Source organism: Rattus norvegicus, chromosome 4 (genome assembly GCF_021556685.1).
Source record: "Rattus norvegicus strain SHRSP/BbbUtx chromosome 4, alternate assembly SHRSP_T2T, whole genome shotgun sequence".
NCBI classification, from domain to species: Eukaryota; Metazoa; Chordata; class Mammalia; order Rodentia; family Muridae; genus Rattus; species Rattus norvegicus.
The window spans coordinates 50,437,526-50,457,201 of NC_141537.1; the positions used below are offsets into that span (position 1 = coordinate 50,437,526).

The 19,676-nt window shown below is 38.3% G+C and overlaps 1 protein-coding gene across 1 annotated transcript in view; it reads left to right on the forward strand.

Annotated features, from left to right (window-relative positions):
* Window positions 1–450: 450 nt before the first annotated feature.
* The window catches only part of Kcnd2l1 (potassium voltage-gated channel subfamily D member 2 like 1), a 145,744-nt gene continuing 126,518 nt past the window's right edge, over window positions 451–19,676 (forward strand). Inside the window, exons 1-2 of the mRNA XM_087659538.1 lie at window positions 451–658; window positions 767–967. Of these exons, the coding sequence (XP_087515664.1) occupies window positions 451–658; window positions 767–967 (409 nt within the window). The remainder of the gene's footprint in view (window positions 659–766; window positions 968–19,676) is intronic.

Sequence of the window (19,676 nt, forward strand, 5' to 3'; positions counted from 1 at the left end):
TATCATAGCAGATATAGTTCATTAATCATCTTTTCTCTTTTACTTGGTGAGAAAATATTTTGTCATTATTATTTTGGAATTACCAAGATTTAAAATTGATACTTTACTTTCTACTTTAATACTTTAAATACTAAAAAAATTTTTTTATAATCTCTTTAAATGTTCAATCTTTTAAAGCCAGTACTCTGAACTTCAGGAAGTATTAATATAACTACATAATAATTTTAAAGTATAATTCTACCTCATAGGTACATTTGATATGTATTAGATACAACATTAGATTCTTGGAAAAATTAAATTTTGGGTTTCAAACAGCCATTGGCTATTAAAATACTTCTAAATTATCTGTTGTTTGAATGGCTTAAACTGTAATATACTCACTAAAATAATAACCCAATAATTTACCTACTAGTAATTCTTTGATGATCATTGGAATTAAAATGTTAGTTTATGTCTTGGGACTGGACAGCCAGGCGGCTGGCACCGCCATCACCGCTATCGCTGCTCCTGGTGCTGGTGCTGCTGTCACGAGCCGGGGCTCTGCATCCTGAAGAGCTCTTTCCTTACAGGGAGTCGTGGGGAGACCGGCTGCTGCGGGAGGGCGACGTTGAAAGCTCCACGGCGGTGAAGCTAGCAGTACTTAGAAGTAGCTTCTACGGTGTCCAGTTCAGCAACCTCTACATGGGCACCAATGGGATCATCTCCACCCAGGACTTACCCAGGGAGACTTAATATGTCGTTGCTGATTTTCCTACTGACTTCCCAGCCATCACCCCATTCCTGGCTGACATCCACTTGAGTCACAGCAGTGGCCAGATCCTGTATGGAGGACACCTCCTGGGCTGTGCTGAGTCTGGCTGCTTGCTACCTGTGCACAGGCTTCCCCCCTACCCACTTCTTCCTGGCCACCTGGGAGCAAGTGGGCGCCTAGGAGGAGGACAGGCGTGGGGCCGCATGGTCTGGAGAGGTAAGCATGGGGTACCCTACAGCTGAATAAAAAGAAGGGTTGGGCTTGAAAAGGAAACTAAGAGATTGGCTAAGAGGCATTCCCTTGATTCCCCTCCTCAACACTAAGAAAATCGCTTAGTAAAATGAGGGACTACGGTGCAGATACCAAAGACCCTGAGGGAGCAGACCCCATGAGAGAGAGACCCAACCGCCTGGTCAGGTGGGCACTCCTGAGGCTGCAGAGCGGAAGAGACCACCAACACTGCCCACCCATGCCCACATCCCTGGCCTAAGAGGAAACTGTGTAAGGCCTCTGGGCTCCTGTGGGGGAGGGCCCAGGAGCGGCAGGACCCCTGCCTGAGACACCGCCGGAACCTGAAGGAAACAGACCTGATAAACAGTTCTCTGCACCCAAATCCCGTGGGAGGGAGAGCTAAACCTTCAGAGAGGCAGACAAGCCTGGGAAACCAGAAGAGACTGCTCTCTGCACATACATCTCGGACGCCAGAGGAAAACACCAAACGCCATCTGGAACCCTGATGCACTGAAGCTCCCGGAAAGGGCGGCGCAGATCTTCCTGGTTGCTGCCGGCACAGAGAGCCCAAGGGCAGCACCCCGAGAGCGAACTTGAGCCTCAGGACCACAGGTAAGACCAACTTTTCTGCTGCAAGTGACCTGCCTGGTGAACTCAAGACACAGGCCCACAGGAACAGCTGAAGACCTGTAGAGAGGAAAAACTACACGCCCGAAAGCAGAACACTCTGTCCCCATAACTGACTGAAAGAGAGGAAAACAGGTCTACAGCACTCCTGACACACAGGCTTATAGGACTGTCTAGCCACTGTCAGAAATAGCAGAACAAAGTAACACTAGAGATAATCTGATGGCGAGAGCCAAGCACAGGAACCCAAGCAACAGAAACCAAGACTACATGGCATCATCGGAGCCCAATTCTCCCACCAAAACAAACATGGAATATCCAAACACACCAGAAAAGCAAGACCTAGTTTCAAAATCATATTTGATCATGATGCTGGAGGACTTCAAGAAAGACGTGAAGAACTCCCTTAGAGAACAAGTAGAAGCCTACAGAGAGGAATCACAAAAATGCCTGAAAGAATTCCAGGAAAACATAATTAAACAAGTAGAAGCCCATAGAGAGGAGTCACAAAAATCCCTGAAAGAATTCCAGGAAAACACAAGCAAACAGTTGAAGGAATTAAAAATGGAAATAGAAGCAATCAAGAAAGAACACATGGAAACAACCCTGGATATAGAAAACTAAAAGAAGAGACAAGGAGCTGTAGATACAAGCTTCACCAACAGAATTCAAGAGATGGAAGAGGGAATCTCAGGAGCAGAAGATTCCATAGAAATCATTGACTCAACTGTCAAAGATAATGTAAAGCGGAAAAAGCTACTGGTCCAAAACATACAGGAAATCCAGGACTCAATAAGAAGATCAAACCTAAGGATAATAGGTATAGAAGAGATTGAAGACTCCCAGCTCAAAGGACCAGTAAATATCTTCAACAAAATCATAGAAGAAAACTTCCCTAACCTAAAAAAAGAGATACCCATAGACATACAAGAAGCCTACAGAACTCCAAATAGATTGGACCAGAAAAGAAACACCTCCCGTCACATATTTGTCAAAACACCAAACGCACAAAATAAAGAAAGAATATTAAAAGCAGTAAGGGAAAAAGGTCAAGTAACATATAAAGGCAGACCTATCAGAATCACACCAGACTTCTCGCCAGAAACTATGAAGGCCAGAAGATCCTGGACTGATGTCATACAGACCCTAAGAGAACACAAATGCCAGCCCAGGTTACTGTATCCTGCAAAACTCTCAATTAACATAGATGGAGAAACCAAGATATTCCATGACAAAACCAAATTTACACAATATCTTTCTACAAATCCAGCACTACAAAGGATAATAAATGGTAAAGCCCAACATAAGGAGGCAAGCTATACCCTAGAAGAAGCAAGAAACTAATCGGCTTGGCAACAAAACAAAGAGAATGAAAGCACACAAACATAACCTCACATCCAAATATGAATATAACGGGAAGCAATAATCACTATTCCTTAATATCTCTCAATATCAATGGCCTCAACTCCCCAATAAAAAGACATAGATTAACAAACTGGATACGCAACGAGGACCCTGCATTCTGCTGCCTACAGGAAACACACCTCAGAGACAAAGACAGACACTTCCTCAGAGTGAAAGGCTGGAAAACAACTTTCCAAGCAAATGGTCAGAAGAAGCAAGCTAGAGTAGCCATTCTAATATCAAATAAAATCAATTTCCAACTATAAGTCATCAAAAAAGATAAGGAAGGACACTTCATATTCATCAAAGGAAAAATCCACCAAGATGAACTCTCAATTCTAAATATCTATGCCCCAAATACAAGGGCACGTACATACGTAAAAGAAACCTTACTAAAGCTCAAAACACACATTGCACCTCACACAATAATAGTGGGAGATTTCAACACCCCACTCTCATCAATGGACAGATCATGGAAACAGAAATTGAACAGTGATGTCGACAGACTAAGAGAAGTCATGAGCCAAATGGACTTAACGGATATTTATAGAACATTCTATCCTAAAGCAAAAGGATATACCTTCTTCTCAGCTCCTCATGGTACTTTCTCCAAAATTGACCATATAATTGGTCAAAAAACGGGCCTCAGCAGGTACAGAAAGATAGAAATGATCCCATGCGTGCTATCGGACCACCACGGCCTAAAACTGGTCTTCAATAACAATAAGGGAAGAATGCCCACATATACGTGGAAATTGAACAATGCTCTACTCAATGATAACCTGGTCAAGGAAGAAATAAAGAAAGAAATTAAAAACTTTTTAGAATTTAATGAAAATGAAGGTACAACATACCCAAACTTATGGGAAACAATGAAAGCTGTGCTAAGAGGAAAACTCATAGCGCTGAGTGCCTGCAGAAAGAAACAGGAAAGAGCATATGTTAGCAGCTTGACAGCACACCTAAAAGCTCTAGAACAAAAAGAAGCAAATACACCCAGGAGGAGTAGAAGGCAGGAAATAATCAAACTAGAGCTGAAATCAACCAAGTAGAAACAAAAAGGACCACAGAAAAAATCAACAGAACAAAAAGTTGGTTCTTTGAGAAAATCAACAAGATAGATAAACCCTTAGCCAGACTAACGAGAGGACACAGAGAGTGCATCCAAATTAACAAAATCAGAAATGAAAAGGGAGACAGAACTACAGATTCAGAGGAAATTCAAAAAATCATCAGATCTTACTATAAAAACCTATATTCAACAAAACTTGAAAATCTACAGGAAATGGACAATTTCCTAGACAGATACCAGGTAATGAAGTTAAATCAGGAACAGATAAACCAGTTAAACAACCCCATAACTCCTAAGGAAATAGAAGCAGTCATTAAAGGTCTCCCAACCAAAAAGAGCCCAGGTCCAGACGGGTTTAGTGCAGAATTCTATCAAACCTTCATAGAAGACCTCATACCAATATTATCCAAACTATTCCACAAAATTGAAACAGATGGATCCCTACCGAATACCTTCTACGAAGCCACAATTACTCTTATACCTAAACCACACAAAGACACAACAAAGAAAGAGAACTTCAGACCAATTTCCCTTATGAATATCAACGCAAAAATACTCAATAAAATTCTGGCAAACCTAATTCAAGAGCACATCAAAACAATCATCCACCATGATCAAGTAGGCTTCATCCCAGGCATGCAGGGATGGTTTAATATACGGAAAACCATCAACGTGATCCATTATATAAACAAACTGAAAGAACAAAACCACATGATCATTTCATTAGATGCTGAGACAGCATTTGACAAAATTCAACACCCCTTCATGATAAAAGTCCTGGAAAGAATAGGAATTCAAGGCCCATACCTAAACATAGTAAAAGCCATATACAGCAAACCAGTTGCTAACATTAAATTAAATGGAGAGAAATTTGAAGCAATCCCACTAAAATCAGGGACTAGACAAGGCTGCCCACTCTCTCCCTACTTATTCAATATAGTTCTTGAAGTTCTAGCCAGAGCAATCAGACAACAAAAGGAGATCCAGGGGATACAGATCGGAAAAGAAGAAGTCAAAATATCACTATTTGCAGATGATATGATAGTATATTTAAGTGATCCCAAAAGTTCCACCAGAGAACTACTAAAGCTGATAAACAACTTCAGCAAAGTGGCTGGGTATAAAATTAACTCAAATAAATCAATTGCCTTCCTCTATACAAAAGAGAAACAAGCCGAGAAAGAAATTAGGGAAACGACACCCTTCATAATAGACCCACAAAATATAAAGTACCTCGGTGTGACTTTAACCAAGCAAGTAAAAGATCTGTACAATAAGAACTTCAAGACACTGAGGAAAGAAATTGAAGAAGACCTCAGAAGATGGAAAGATCTCCCATGCTCATGCATTGGCAGGATTAATACAGTAAAAATGGCCATTTTACCAAAAGCAATCTACAGATTCAATGCTATCCCCATCAAAATACCAATCCAATTCTTCAAAGAGTTAGACAGAACAATTTGCAAATTCATCTGGAATAACAAAAAACCCAGGATAGCTAAAGCTATCCTCAACAATAAAAGGACTTCAGGGGGAATCACTATCCCTGAACTCAAGCAGTATTACAGAGCAATAGTGATAAAAATTGCATGGCATTGGTACAGAGACAGACAGATAGACCAAAGGAATAGAATTGAAGACCCAGAAATGAACCCACACACCTATGGTCACTTGATTTTTGACAAAGGAGCCAAAACCATCCAATGGAAAAAAGATAGCATTTTCAGCAAATGGTGCTGGTTCAACTGGAGGTCAACATGTAGAAGAATGCAGATTGATCCATGCTTATCACCCTGTACAAAGCTTAAGTCCAAGTGGTTCAAGGACCTCCACATCAAACCAGACACACTCAAACTAATAGAAGAAAAACTAGGGAAGCATCTGGAACACATGGGCACTGGAAAAAATTTCCTGAACAAAACACCAATGGCTTATGCTCTAAGATCAAGAATCGACAAATGGGATCTCATAAAACTGCAAAGCTTCTGTAAGGCAAAGGACACTGTGGTTAGGACAAAACGGCAACCAACAGATTGGGAAAAGATCTTTATCAATCCTACAACAGATAGAGGCCTTATATCCAAAATGTACAAAGAACTCAAGAAGTTAGACCGCAGGGAGACAAATAACCCTATTAAAAAATGGGGTTCAGAGCTAAACAAAGAATTCACAGCTGAGGAATGCCGAATGGCTGAGAAACACCTAAAGAAATGTTCAACATCTTTAGTCATAAGGGAAATGCAAATCAAAACAACCCTGAGATTTCACCTCACACCAGTGAGAATGGCTAAGATCAAAAACTCAGGTGACAGCAGATGCTGGCGAGGATGTGGAGAAAGAGGAACACTCCTCCATTGTTGGTGGGTTTGCAGACTGGTAAAACCATTCTGGAAATCAGTCTGGAGGTTCCTCAGAAAATTGGACATTGAACTGCCTGAGGATCCAGCTATACCTCTCTTGGGCATATACCCAAAAGATGCCTCAACATATAAAAGAGACACGTGCTCCACTATGTTCATCGCAGCCTTATTTATAATAGCCAGAAACTGGAAAGAACCCAGATGCCCTTCAACAGAGGAATGGATACAGAAAATGTGGTACATCTACACAATGGAATATTACTCAGCTATCAAAAACAACGAGTTTATGAAATTCGTAGGCAAATGGTTGGAACTGGAAAATATCATCCTGAGTGAGCTAACCCTATCACAGAAAGACATACATGGTATGCACTCATTGATAAGTGGCTATTAGCCCAAATGCTTGTATTACCCTAGATCCCTAGAACAAATGAAACTCAAGACGGATGATCAAAATGTGAATGCTTCACTCCTTCTTTAAATGAGGAAAAAGAATACCCTTGGCAGGGAAGGGAGAGGCAAAGATTAAAACAGAGACTGAAGGAACACCCATTCAGAGCCTGCCCCACATGTGGCCCATACATATACAGCCACCCAATTAGACAGGATGGATGAAGCAAAGAAGTGCAGACTGACAGGAGCCTGATGTAAATCGCTCCTGAGAGACACAGCCAGAATACAGCAAATACAGAGGCGAATGCCAGCAGCAAACCACTGAACTGAGAATAGGACCCCCGTTGAAGGAATCAGAGAAAGAACTGGAAGAGCTTGAAGGGGCTCGAGACCCCATATGTACAACAATGCCAAGTAACCAGAGCTTCCAGGGACTAAGCCACTACCTAAAGACTATACATGGACTGACCCTGGGCTCTGACCTCATAGGTAGCAATGAATATCCTAGTAAGAGCACCAGTGGAAGGGGAAGCCCTGGGTCCTGCTAAGACTGAACCCCCAGTGAACTAGTCTATGGGGGGAGGGCGGCAATGGGGGGAGGGTTGGGAGGGGAACACCCATAAGGAAGGGGAGGGGGGAGGGGATGTTTGCCCAGAAACCGGGAAAGGGAATAACACTCGAAATGTATATAAGAAATACTCAAGTTAATAAAGAAAAAGAAAAAAATGTTAGTTTATGAATTATGAAAACATTCATAAAATCAGGCATAATCTCTAAAAGATCCTTTCCTTAATTCTCTACACTTGTAATTTGGTTTTGTAATTGTAGTCTTTAAAATGCTCTCTACCTTAACATCTTTCCAAACAAATAAAATTGTTCTTACTCAATCACACTTTGCATGCTACTTAACAAGATGAATGGCCCTTCATTAGTTAGGGCTTCATTGCTGTGAAGAGACACCATGACCAAGGCAACTCTTATAAAAACAAACATTTAATTGAGGCTGTTTAGGAGATTTAATCCATTATCATCTTGGTGGGAAGCATGACAGTGTCCAGGCAGCCATGGTGCTAGAGAAGCTTAGAGTTCTCCATCTTGATCTGAAGGCACCAAAAGGAACTTTCTCAAGCGACCAAAAGAAGATTGGCTTCCACACTGGTTTGAGCTTGAACACAGAGAACTCAGAGACCATCTACAAAGTTACACACTTCTTCCAATAAAGCCATGCCTCCTCTGACAAGGCCACACCTCCTAAGAGCACCACTTCCCACCTGCCAAATATTTCAAATCACCACAGGACACAAAGACAACAGGAAGCAAAGGAAATTCTTTCTAGTAGAGGGAGCTAGGTTTTTAGACCAGGTTAGAATAAATATAAAAACGAATGGAAATATCTGAGAATGTAGACTTTCTACCTTTACTGGTACCCAGGAAAACTAATTAAAACTAACTCTGTAAAAACAATACCATCTTTTCCACATTCATGTAAAATTAATACAAATATTTGTATAATTTATATATTATATATGACATTAATAATTAAATACTAAACTCTCCATAAATGTTACATGTTATATTGATTAACATACTAGCCATTATTCTTTAACTATTCAATGTATGAGTAATATTAATTATTTTCTTATATTAGACCCTAACTTTATAGACCAGTATTATCTGAATATTAACATACATTTTAAACCTACTAAATTTGTCCTTTGACTATTTCATACAAGTTATTTTCTCACTCTTATGAATATGATAATTTGTGTCCTTTTTAGACAGAAAGACTATAATCTTTGCAGCAACTGAGTATTTAATTTATCCACACTATGACAGGAGTTCTTTCATTAGTTGCAGCTCCATTGTTCTTTTATGCACAGCTATAACATCTTTCCTTTGTCTTCCTTTCTGAAATGAACTCAACATGTAAATGAAAAATTAATTTTCCTCAGTACTACTGTAATCACGTCATCAACTTGTTAAAGAAACTATACTGCTTTGTCACTGTCTGTGAAGTTTAACTCCATAGTCAAACATTAAAAGATCGTTTCTAAAAATCAGTATTTATGGTTGAAATTTCTTCTGTACATTTCTAGAAATTGTATGTTGAGAAAGTAATGTTCTAATGGGCCTGAGTTAGGTCTGCTGCATGTATGTTATTGTTGAATAGCTTGGCTATTTTGTAGATTTTCTAACAGTGGGAGTGCAGTTTGACTCTGACTCTTCTGCCTGCTCTTGTACCCTTTTCCTCTTACTGAGTGGTGTCAGACTTGGTATGAGGATTTGTACCTAGTCTTATTGTATCTCGTTATGCAGTGTTCAGTTGTGCAGGGAGCTAACTCTTTTCTGAACAGAAAGGAAGGAGTGTATGTAGAGGAAAGGGGATATGGATGGGTAGGGCTAGGAGGGAGGAGGAAGGAAAATTGTATTTGGGATGTAATGTGTAAGACAATAGGAAAAAAGAAGTAGACTTCTAACTGTCAAGCATTCTAACTTTATTTATTTGGTTCTTTGGTTCTCTATAGATTGAGGGCATAGTGTTACATATTCAATGCTGACCTATCTTATAAATCTCTCTTTTCTAAAATCCAATGTTAGTATCTTGCTATTTTCTTTCAAGAAAGACATATGTAAATATATATATATATATATATTTCATAAGGTGGTGTTGCCTATAGTTTTGAAAACTCACTATCGCCTTTGCCTGGGAGCTGCTGCACTACTGGCAACTCCCAGCTCCCTTTTGTTCCACCTGGCTTAGCTCCAGTATCAGTCACATCCGGCCCTAACCTAGTATGATTTCTTATGTATTAAGATGGTCTTTTTAACAAATAAATATAATATGCTTTCATTTGTGAATTGGTTTCCCAAAAGATCATAAGTCTAGAAGAGACAATAAGGACCAGACTGAGAGAGGTGTTTTTGGATGGATATTCTAATATACGACTTTTTGTAATCTTTATATTGCTCAAAAATAGTATAGGCTTATTTAGCCTTCCATTAGTCATTCTAATTACTACTATTTAAATTGAGTACACAGAAATATCAAGGGCTTAATACACTATAATTTATGTCTCACACATGTGATATCCCAAAGGATTGCACCCCTCTGTTCACCTAAAATTATTTTGACACTCATAATACTGTTATGATTACAAAATCTAATACATATATAGTAAGATACCTCAAGATGAATATCTGTTTTTTAATTATCTTTAACCTTTTTCCTTTTTACAATCCAGTCATTGTCCTCCTCCTAATTTGTCCTCCCACAGTTCCTCATCCCATTCTGCCTCCCCCACATCCAAGAGGATGACACCACCATGCCAGCCCACCGGGCCTCCCCACTACCTGGGGTCTCAAGTCTCTCGAAAGTTAGGTGCATCTGCACTCACTGAGGCCGGACAAGGTAATCCTCTGCTGTATATGTGTCAGAGGGACTCATACTATCTAGTGTGTGCTAGTGTCTGAGAGATCTCAGGGGTCCAGATTAGTTGAGACTGCTGGTCTTCGTATGGGGATACCCTCCTCTATAACTTCTTCCAGCTTTTCCCTAATTCAACTACAGGGGTCCCTGTGTTGTGTTGGGTATAAGTACCTGCATCTGTCTTAGCCAGGTGATTGTTGGGACTCTCATAGGGCACTATTGCTAGGTTCCTCTCTGTTAGCATACCATAGCATCAGTAATAGTTTCAGGCCTTAGAGTCTCCAGACTTGAGCTGGATCTCAATTTTAGCCTGTTGCTCTTCTCCATTTTCATCCTTGCGGTTCTTTTAGACAAGAAGGATTCTGGGTCAGAGTTTTGAATATGGCACAGCAACCCCATCCCTCCAATTGATGCCCTGCTTTCTACTGGACTCTACAAGTTCCCTTTCCCCACTGTTGGGCCAGACATCTAAGGTCATCATTTGAGTACTGTGAGTCTCTCACCCACCAGGTCTCTGGTACATTCAAGAGGGTCCCCCTATCTTGTACATCCTGCAGTTGCCTGTTTCCATTCATTCTGGTGGCCCTCAGGGCTTCACTCCTGTCTTCCCAATACCTGATCATTTTCCCCCTTTCCCCTTCCTGTCCCCTCTCCCACCTAGGTCTCTCCCTCTTTCTGCCCCCTGTGTTTGTTTTCTTCTCCCCCTCAATTGGGATTAAGGCATCCTCACTTGGGCCCTTTGGCTTGTTAAACTTTTTGAGTTTTGTGGACTGTATCTTGGGTATTTTGTGATTTTTTTTGGCTAATATCCATTAATGAGAACATACCTTGCATGTCCTTTTGGGTCTGAGTTACTTCACTCAGGATTTTTTCTAGTTCCATCCATTTGCCCTCAAGACTCATGATGGCCTCATTCAAAATAACTGAATAATATTCCATTGTGTAAATGAACCATATTTTCTGTATCCGTTCTTCCATTGTGGAACATCTGGGTTATTTCCTGGCTACCACAAATAAGGCCACTATAATCAGAAAAATATTGGAATGAATTGTTGAAAATGATTTTAAGCATGGAGACTATAATCAGCTTCTACTGCTATAGTTCACATGCACTTTTCATAATGCAGTCACATGTCATCTAAATGAATCAAAAACGATATTACAAATATAATATTGCAACCCCATAGGAAGAACAACATCAGCTGGCCAGACTATCCAGTGCTCCCAGGGACTAGACCACCAACCAAGTAGTAGACAGGGAATGAACAATGACTCCAGAAATATAGGTAGCAGAGGATGGCCTTGTCTGACATCACTGGGAGGGGAGGCCCTTGGTCCTGTGGAAGTTTGATGACCCAGCATATGGTGATGTGGAAGGAGTGGGGCAGGAGAGGGTGGGTGGGTAGGGAAGCACCCTCATACAGGCAAAGGGAAGGAGGAGAGGGAGGTTGTGGGATAGGAGGTTGTGGAATAGTGGTAACTGGTAAGTGGGATATCTTTTGAGATGTAAACAAATGGAATGATTAACAAAAAAAGAAAAATAATATTATGGTCACAATTCTCAGCTTTACCAGGATTTTCAATTATATGTAATCATAATTATGTTTACTTTATAGCTAAAAGATATTTTTAGAATACAAGTTTAGATAACTTTTAGCCTTTTTTGGGCCCTTTTCTTTCTGTTAGTTTGTCTTGATCAACTTCACTTTGATAGATTTTTTAATCCTATTGTAATTTATTTTGCCATATTTTTAATAAATACAGGAATAAATATCTAGCCAATATGGTAAAGGTTACCCACTGAACTGTCACTTACTCCTCCTAGGAGAGGGAAAATCAATTTTCTGTAAAACATTGATAGGGTTTCTCAATCACTTCAGGACAGGCACTTGTTCAGTAACATTAGATGAATGAGTAAATAGGATCCACGGCTTTCTCTCTCTCTCTCTCTCTCTCTCTCTCTCTCTCTCTCTCTCTCTCTCTCTGTGTGTGTGTGTGTGTGTGTGTGTGTGTGTGTGTGTGTGTGTGTGTGTGGTTTCTTTTGTTTTCTTTTTGTTTTTGTTGAGACATATCTCAAAGTTTGATGAGTAGGAAGGGGAAGGAAGAAGGGGAAGGGGAAGAAAATATATGATAAAAAATATTTTAATTAAAAGTTGATTTAAGCAATGAAGTATAATGATAATATAATATTCTTTTAAAATTTTGATATTATCTTAGTCAAATACCTTGAAATGGTTCAAAACAGGGATCTGGTATCTTTGAAAGTACATTTTAATAAGATTTAGAACTATATAATATAGATTATTTTCCAGATGGCTTTTCACCGGGAAACATACATATTGTTTTTCATGTTGTGTCATGATACCTTATTCTAATAAAAGAAGAATCTTTTTGCAAAATCTGGAGATCCGTAGCTAGTAAATATTCAGAGAATATGTGATTGCAGTTTTCTTATTCTAACATATACATCTGTAATGCAATCCTTACCTACACGTAAGCCTTGGGGGAAAAGTCACAGAAGAGAGGGGTAGAAAGATTGCAACAGCCAGAGATGTAGAATATGAGTTGTAAGGTAGTGTCCCCTAGACAAACATGACAGGGAAAATTTACCCATGAACTCTCAATAATACGGGTAACTCAATAAGACATTTATAAAAACAACACCCGTTGACATGCAGAAGTGATGGGATAATTACCCAAGAACCCATTTCTAGATGAATGACTATGGATTGTAGTGTCTGCTGAGAGAGGCAAAAGCAGGTTCTTCCAGGAATGAGAGTCACATAAATTGTAAAACTCCTAGACACATGTACATATTGAGATTAACTAATTAGACTGGTGTGTGTGTGTGTGTGTGTGTGTGTGTGTGTTAAACAATGATATTAAGAAGATCTGATAAATTGGGGAGGAAGATGGGTAGAGGAAGAATCACAAGGAATAGAGATGACCAAATATGAAGTTCTCAAAAAATAAAATAAAAAAACTTTTAAATGTTATGAGAAGATACCTGGACTTCCTGATTTATATATACCAGGAATAACTTTCAGTATTTTGAAATGTTATCTTTTTGTACAAAGAATAATCATTAAAAATAACACAATTAATATAAAATAAGATTACTTTAACAAGTTGCACAGATGATGAAAGAGGACATTTGTCATTTCTTTGGTCAGAGAGGATTATAATATTATGATTCTACAAAGATTTTTATATGCAGTATTTCTACAGACACAGGTATTCTCATACCTGATAGTTGAGATAAAATATTGTACCAGTTAAACTTTATAAGCTAAAAATACAAACAAAAAACCTCTAGAGAGATGGAGATACCTATAAGCATTGAATTAATTGACCTGATAGCTAATAAAGCCAACATATAGACATTGCAAAACCCAAAGTACACATTTGTATCTTTTAAAAATATAAATACAGAAATCTTCAAAAAATCATTATCAAACAGAATTTTGATTATCTCTAAAACCAAATGGAATTTTTAGACAGATAAGTTAGTTATAAAATCATAAGTGTGTGTGTGTGTTTATAAACATACCTTGCCCATCAACATGAAATTACACTTAATAAAAATAGCACTCACTTAGAACAAGACACTCAACAAATTTAAAATTAAAGAGCAATTTCTTTTACATTCTTAGAAACATCTACTATGAACATTGTACTAATAGTGAGCAACTATCAGTTTCCCCTTAAGATTAGGGATCCTATGGCTGTTTTCTGTAATATATACTACAGAGTGACTAGAGTTGCAGGAATAGTGTAAAAGTGTTCACCTGATTAACATGGGGACTTAATTTAATCTCTTAAAGTAGCATCAGAAAGTGATATGACCACTGAATTCTTAGAAACAAAGGTATCTTTCATCAGGTCTGTTATTCTGCTCCTGCTTTAAAAGTCCAATGAATAGGTGGTTGGTGAGAACATTGACACATTTGCAGAAGGAATTTAAAGATAAACAAGGGGGCTCTATCAGCCCATATGACAATGTATTAACTCTGCAAAATTTAGATTAATTTATAATTAAAATATATATAGCTGAATTGCTACCTATAAAGATGTCCAGATATTTGTATATATTTACTTGAATTTTATTGGACACATGCACTTCCTTGCTGTGGGGTAAAAGCTATTCTGGAGGTGATGTGGCCCCTACATAAATTATTATACCTAGCCCCAGGTTCTTCTACTCTACAATCAAGTCCTCTTAGAGAAATAGGTGATTTTAAGGCCATGACAGATAATATTCAAGGATAGCCCATAACTCCATATAGTAAGAAATATGTGAAGAACTGTAAAATTTGATCTTCAAACCCAACAGAGTATGGTAGACAGCTGTAAGAACCCCCAATAAACACATGATTGCACCCAGCCTGAAACTATTTGAAGTCAGGTAAATCAGCATTAAATCATGAAATTTCTATAAATCCCAACGTATGTAGCCAAATTCTGTATTAAATAGTAAGACAGAAAATCAAATCTCTCCTGCAAAACAATTCCAAATCAAATAGATACACTGTTGTCAAACTTAGAGAATTTAAGTTAAAACATCTTAGATGTGTGTTGAACATATTGATTTTCATTCTAAAAAGTATAGCATAGGTTAAAGGAAAAAAAGAAAAAGACAACAGAGGTTGGTGTGTAATCTATTCTTTTACCTTCAGATAAGCTACTAGTATTTTGTTTTCTTTCTTTCCGAGTCAATGTTGAATGTATCATTAAACAATGCTTTTCTGTTTTGAATTCTAACAGAAACAGTATGTCTTTGAACTACCTTTGACCTGTTTGTTCTTTTTCTACTTCCATATTCACTAATTTAAATATATTTCCCATCATTATGTAGCTCTGAGTTTAAATGGCCCACTTTTGCTCTATTTTTCTATATTATATAAACACTTATGAAATATTGCTGAAATTATTTTTGAAAGGAGTACTGTAGTTTCAAGAACACTTTTACCTTTTGAACTTGCTTTCCTGGGACCGTTTCTGGTTATTATCATTAATAAAAATCAATTTCTTTAAGCTCATTTCTTTAATAAAGTTCTTTCTGTTCCATTTTTATATTTAAGAAATCCTCTCTTATACTTTTCTTTTTCTCTCTTACTGAGAAATGCCTTATGTGCGTTCACTGATATTGGCTTATATACACAACCCCTCGTCCAAGGTATTTCTTTATACTTTCTGATAAACGTAATCAGATGGTTTCCAAATATCTTTGGTTTTACTAACTTGTCTAAAAAATGGAGATTTTTATTAGGTTAACTCGAAACCAGGAAATAACTTTCTTTATTTGAAGACTGTTCCACTTAATATCTAGAGGATAATTTAGCTGCTTAAGTATAATCATCACAGTCAAGACTTCAATGAACACAAAAGGATAAACCATGGAGGAAACCAATAACATGGTGGACTTTTTCAAACTAGGAATCTGTGGTCTGCAAAATACAGTGTTAAGAGAATGTGAATGCAGATCATAGACTGGTAGATGACATTAGTAGGCAAGAATCTTTTACTTCTTATATACAAAAGGTCCTTTAAACGGGGTACAGAGCTAAACAAAGAATTGTCAACTGAGGAATCTCGAACGGTCAAGAAGCACCTAATGAAATGTTCATCATCCTTCACTCATCAGGGAAATGCAAATCAAAAAAAAAAAACCCTTTTGACCTTACACCACTCAGAAGGGCTAAGTTCAAAATCTCATGTGACAGCAGATGCTGGTGGGGATGTGAAGAAAAATGAATGCTCCTCCATTGTTGGTGGGATTGCAAGCTGGTACAGCCAATCTGGAAATCAGTCTGGTGGTTCCTCAGAAAATTGGACAAAGTACTACATGAGGACCCAGCTACACCACTCCTGGGCATATACCCAAAAGATGCTCCAACATATAACAAGGACACATGCTCAACTATGGTCATAGTAGCCATATTTAAAATAGCCAGAAGCTGGAAACAACGCAGATGTCCCCAACAAAGGGGATATGAATATGAATGGATATGAAAAATGTGGTACACTTACACAATGAAAAACTACTGCCCAGCTATTAAAAACAATGTCTTCATGAAATTTGCAGGCAAATGGATAGAACTAGAAAATATCCTGAGTGAGGTAACCCAGTAACAAAAGAACATGCCTAGTATGCACTCACTGATAAGTGAATATTGGGAAAAAAGCTCAGAACACCCAAGACACAACTCACAAGTCATATGAAGACCAAGAAAAACCGAAGACTAAAGTGTAGATGCTTTGCTTCTACTTAAAAGGGGGAACAAAAGAATCAAGGGAGGTAGAGAGAGGGAGGTACCTGGGAGGAAATGAGGAGGGTGAGAGAAAAAGGGGAGCAGGAGCAGGCATGGGAGGAGATAGGGGAGAACTACTTAGAAGGTCAGGAAATCGATTGGGGGTGTATAGCAGTGGTGGATAGGAAACTGGAGGTAGCAATTAGAAAGTTCCAGATGCCAGGAAAGCAAGAAGCTCCCAGGACTCAGTGGGTATGACATTATTTGAAATACCCAAGATGGGACAGAGAAAACTGTAGAGACCATATCCAGAGGTTAGGCAGTGTCCCCACTTGAGGATTGGGGCTACCAACCCATCTCAAAATTATTAACCTAGAATTGCTCCTGACTGTAGGAAATGTAGAGACAAAGAGTGGAACAGAGAAGGAAGAAGAGGCCATCCAGAGACTGCCACACCTGGGGATCCATCCCACATACACTCACCAAACCCAGACACTATTGCTGATGCCAAGAAGTGCTTGCTGACAGGAGCCTGGTTAGCTGTCCCCTGAGAGGCTCTATCAGAATTTGACCAATACAGATGCAGAAGCTTGGAGCCAGTAGTTGGGCTGAGCACAGGAACCCCAAAGGAGATGGTAGGGGAAGGACTGAAGGGGCTGAAGGGGTTGAAACCCCGTGGGAAGAACAACAATATCAACCAACCAAATACCACAGAGCTCCCAAGGACTAAACCATCAAACAAAGAGTCCATATGGAAGTGCCTATGGCTCCAGCTGCACATGTAGCAAAGGGCGGTCTTATGTGGCATCAAATGGATGGAGGCCCTTGGTTCTGTGGAGACTAGATGTTCCAGCATAGGAGATGAAGAGGCGAGAAGGGGTGAGCATATAGGAGCACCCTCACCGAATTAGGGGGAGGGAGAAGGAGAGGGGTTTGTGAAGGGGAAACCAGGAAGGATGATAACATTTGAAATTTAAATAAATGAAATAACCAAAAAAAATGAGTATAAAAAGAGTAAGCCATGCTGAAAAGCTACTGTCTGCTTCAATAAAGATGATACACAAATGGAAAAACGTCCCTTGGAAGCCCCATTTCAAGTCATCAGTAAAATCAAAATGGAAACTGAGAAGTCCAGTTATTTGTAGCTATGACAAGAGTCAAAATCCAGTACCCTGACCTACTCAATCCATGTCGACAAAACAGCAAAAAACATGTGAGATGCACAATGATAGACACTTTGGAAGACAGTTTGTTAGTTTCTCACAAATTACACTGAATCCTTACCAAATCACTTACCTGACAATCACCCTCCGTGGAAAGTTACTAAGAGCTTACATCCAGATGAAACATCCTGCACTTGGCTGTTTATACCACCATCAACACAATTCCTCCTGTCCACACTGCTTGTGATACATCTCACAGTGTCTAAAACTGATGTTCCCGTTTTTCTTCATTCGAGATATTTTAAATACCTTTAATTACTTTCCACCATTCCTATGTGAGAGGTATGTTATTTCATCCCCAAGTATGTGGGCTCTTTCAGATCATCTACTATAGTTGACTTCCTTCATTTCATTGAGTTTTAAGGATGTACTTTACATGATATTTACTCTTTAATATGCATTAATCTGTGCTTTCTACTCCAGAAAATAAGACATTATCACACATATTTCATGTAAATTTTAAGATAGTGAATATTTTTTGTACTGTTGAATGGAGCTTTCCCATGTGTGCTATAGAAGGTAAGAGTAATGACCTCAGTGAGTGCTTCCAGTGCCAAGCGTTCCGTTCATGCCTCATTGGGGTCATTTAATAAAATTATTTTCTTTTTTTATCCTCCATTGACCAACTTTTATTTTTCTATTTCAGATCAAATGGATGCCTTTAAGATCACGAACTATTATACTATTGTTTCAAAAAGTATCACAACTTTGAAATGTGAAACCTCAATTTATAGAAATGTATTGTACAAGATTATATGAATTGGATAGTGTTAAGTGGGTCTATGTGCTACAAGATTGAGTGAAGTATTTAAAGTTTCTTCAGCTGTAAGCACTGACTAAAATGAGAATCACCTGAAATTTCCACTATAGAAATACCTAGAACATATTCTATGGCAAGGACACTCAAAAATTTGACTTTATATTACTGTTTTATATGTAGCATATATGTATAATGAAGTTAAGGCAAATTACTTGATTAGTTTAAGCAGAAAAATAATGAGAAATGCTGTATTTAAAATTCAATACCCTATAATATTAATTATAAAAACTATTTAAATTATCCTATATTTAAGCAAAACCATTATAGCAATAAATGAAACTTAAAAATATTAGAGACACTGAGGCTGCAGTGGAGCTTGACTGGTCTCCATATTCTTTCTCTTAAGCGAATGTTCTCATTAATCAAAACTAGGTCACAAGTGGTTAGTAATTTTCTTCCATTTGCATAATCTCAGATACTGAATGCATATTGTTTCAAATGACCATGATTTACTTGATAATTTATGCATGTCGTCTGACTCCTTTATAGATTTTTATCATGCCAAGGTCTATTAGAGCATTTACAGTGAATTATTAAGCCCTTAGGATATAAGATTTACAAATGAACCATTAATGTCTGATAGGTCAATACAGGTGATGTGGATATGCCATATCTTGGATAAAATTGCTTCTTGCTATTCCCAGATAAAAATAGATAATCGGAATCTCTGACGTACTATAAATTGCATATAAATGAAATAGATGCTTACATTATTAAACAAAACCTCATAGGATGTTTAAAATATTTGAATGTAAGTATTTTATAAGTGCTGTATTTAATGGTATTTTTCTGCTATATCTTGGGGAATGATTTAGATTTATAGGTTATCCAATTTTTCTTAAGGAAAAGACTGAAGAAATTGACTCAACATATCGTTTATATTTAAGACTGTGGGGAGAGCATCAAACATAGTAAAGAAACATTACCAGGTTTGGAAAGGAACAAAAGAACCGTGAGACCAGAGACCCACTCTGTATTCTCAGCTCTGTTTTCGTCTTGACATGTTTAATTTATTATTTTCTTGCTGCTGTTAGTGTCCTTTCTGTTGGGTCTTAGGAGCTTCCCACTTTCCTGGCATCTAAGATTTTCTAACGGCTACCCCAGTCCAGTTCTCCAT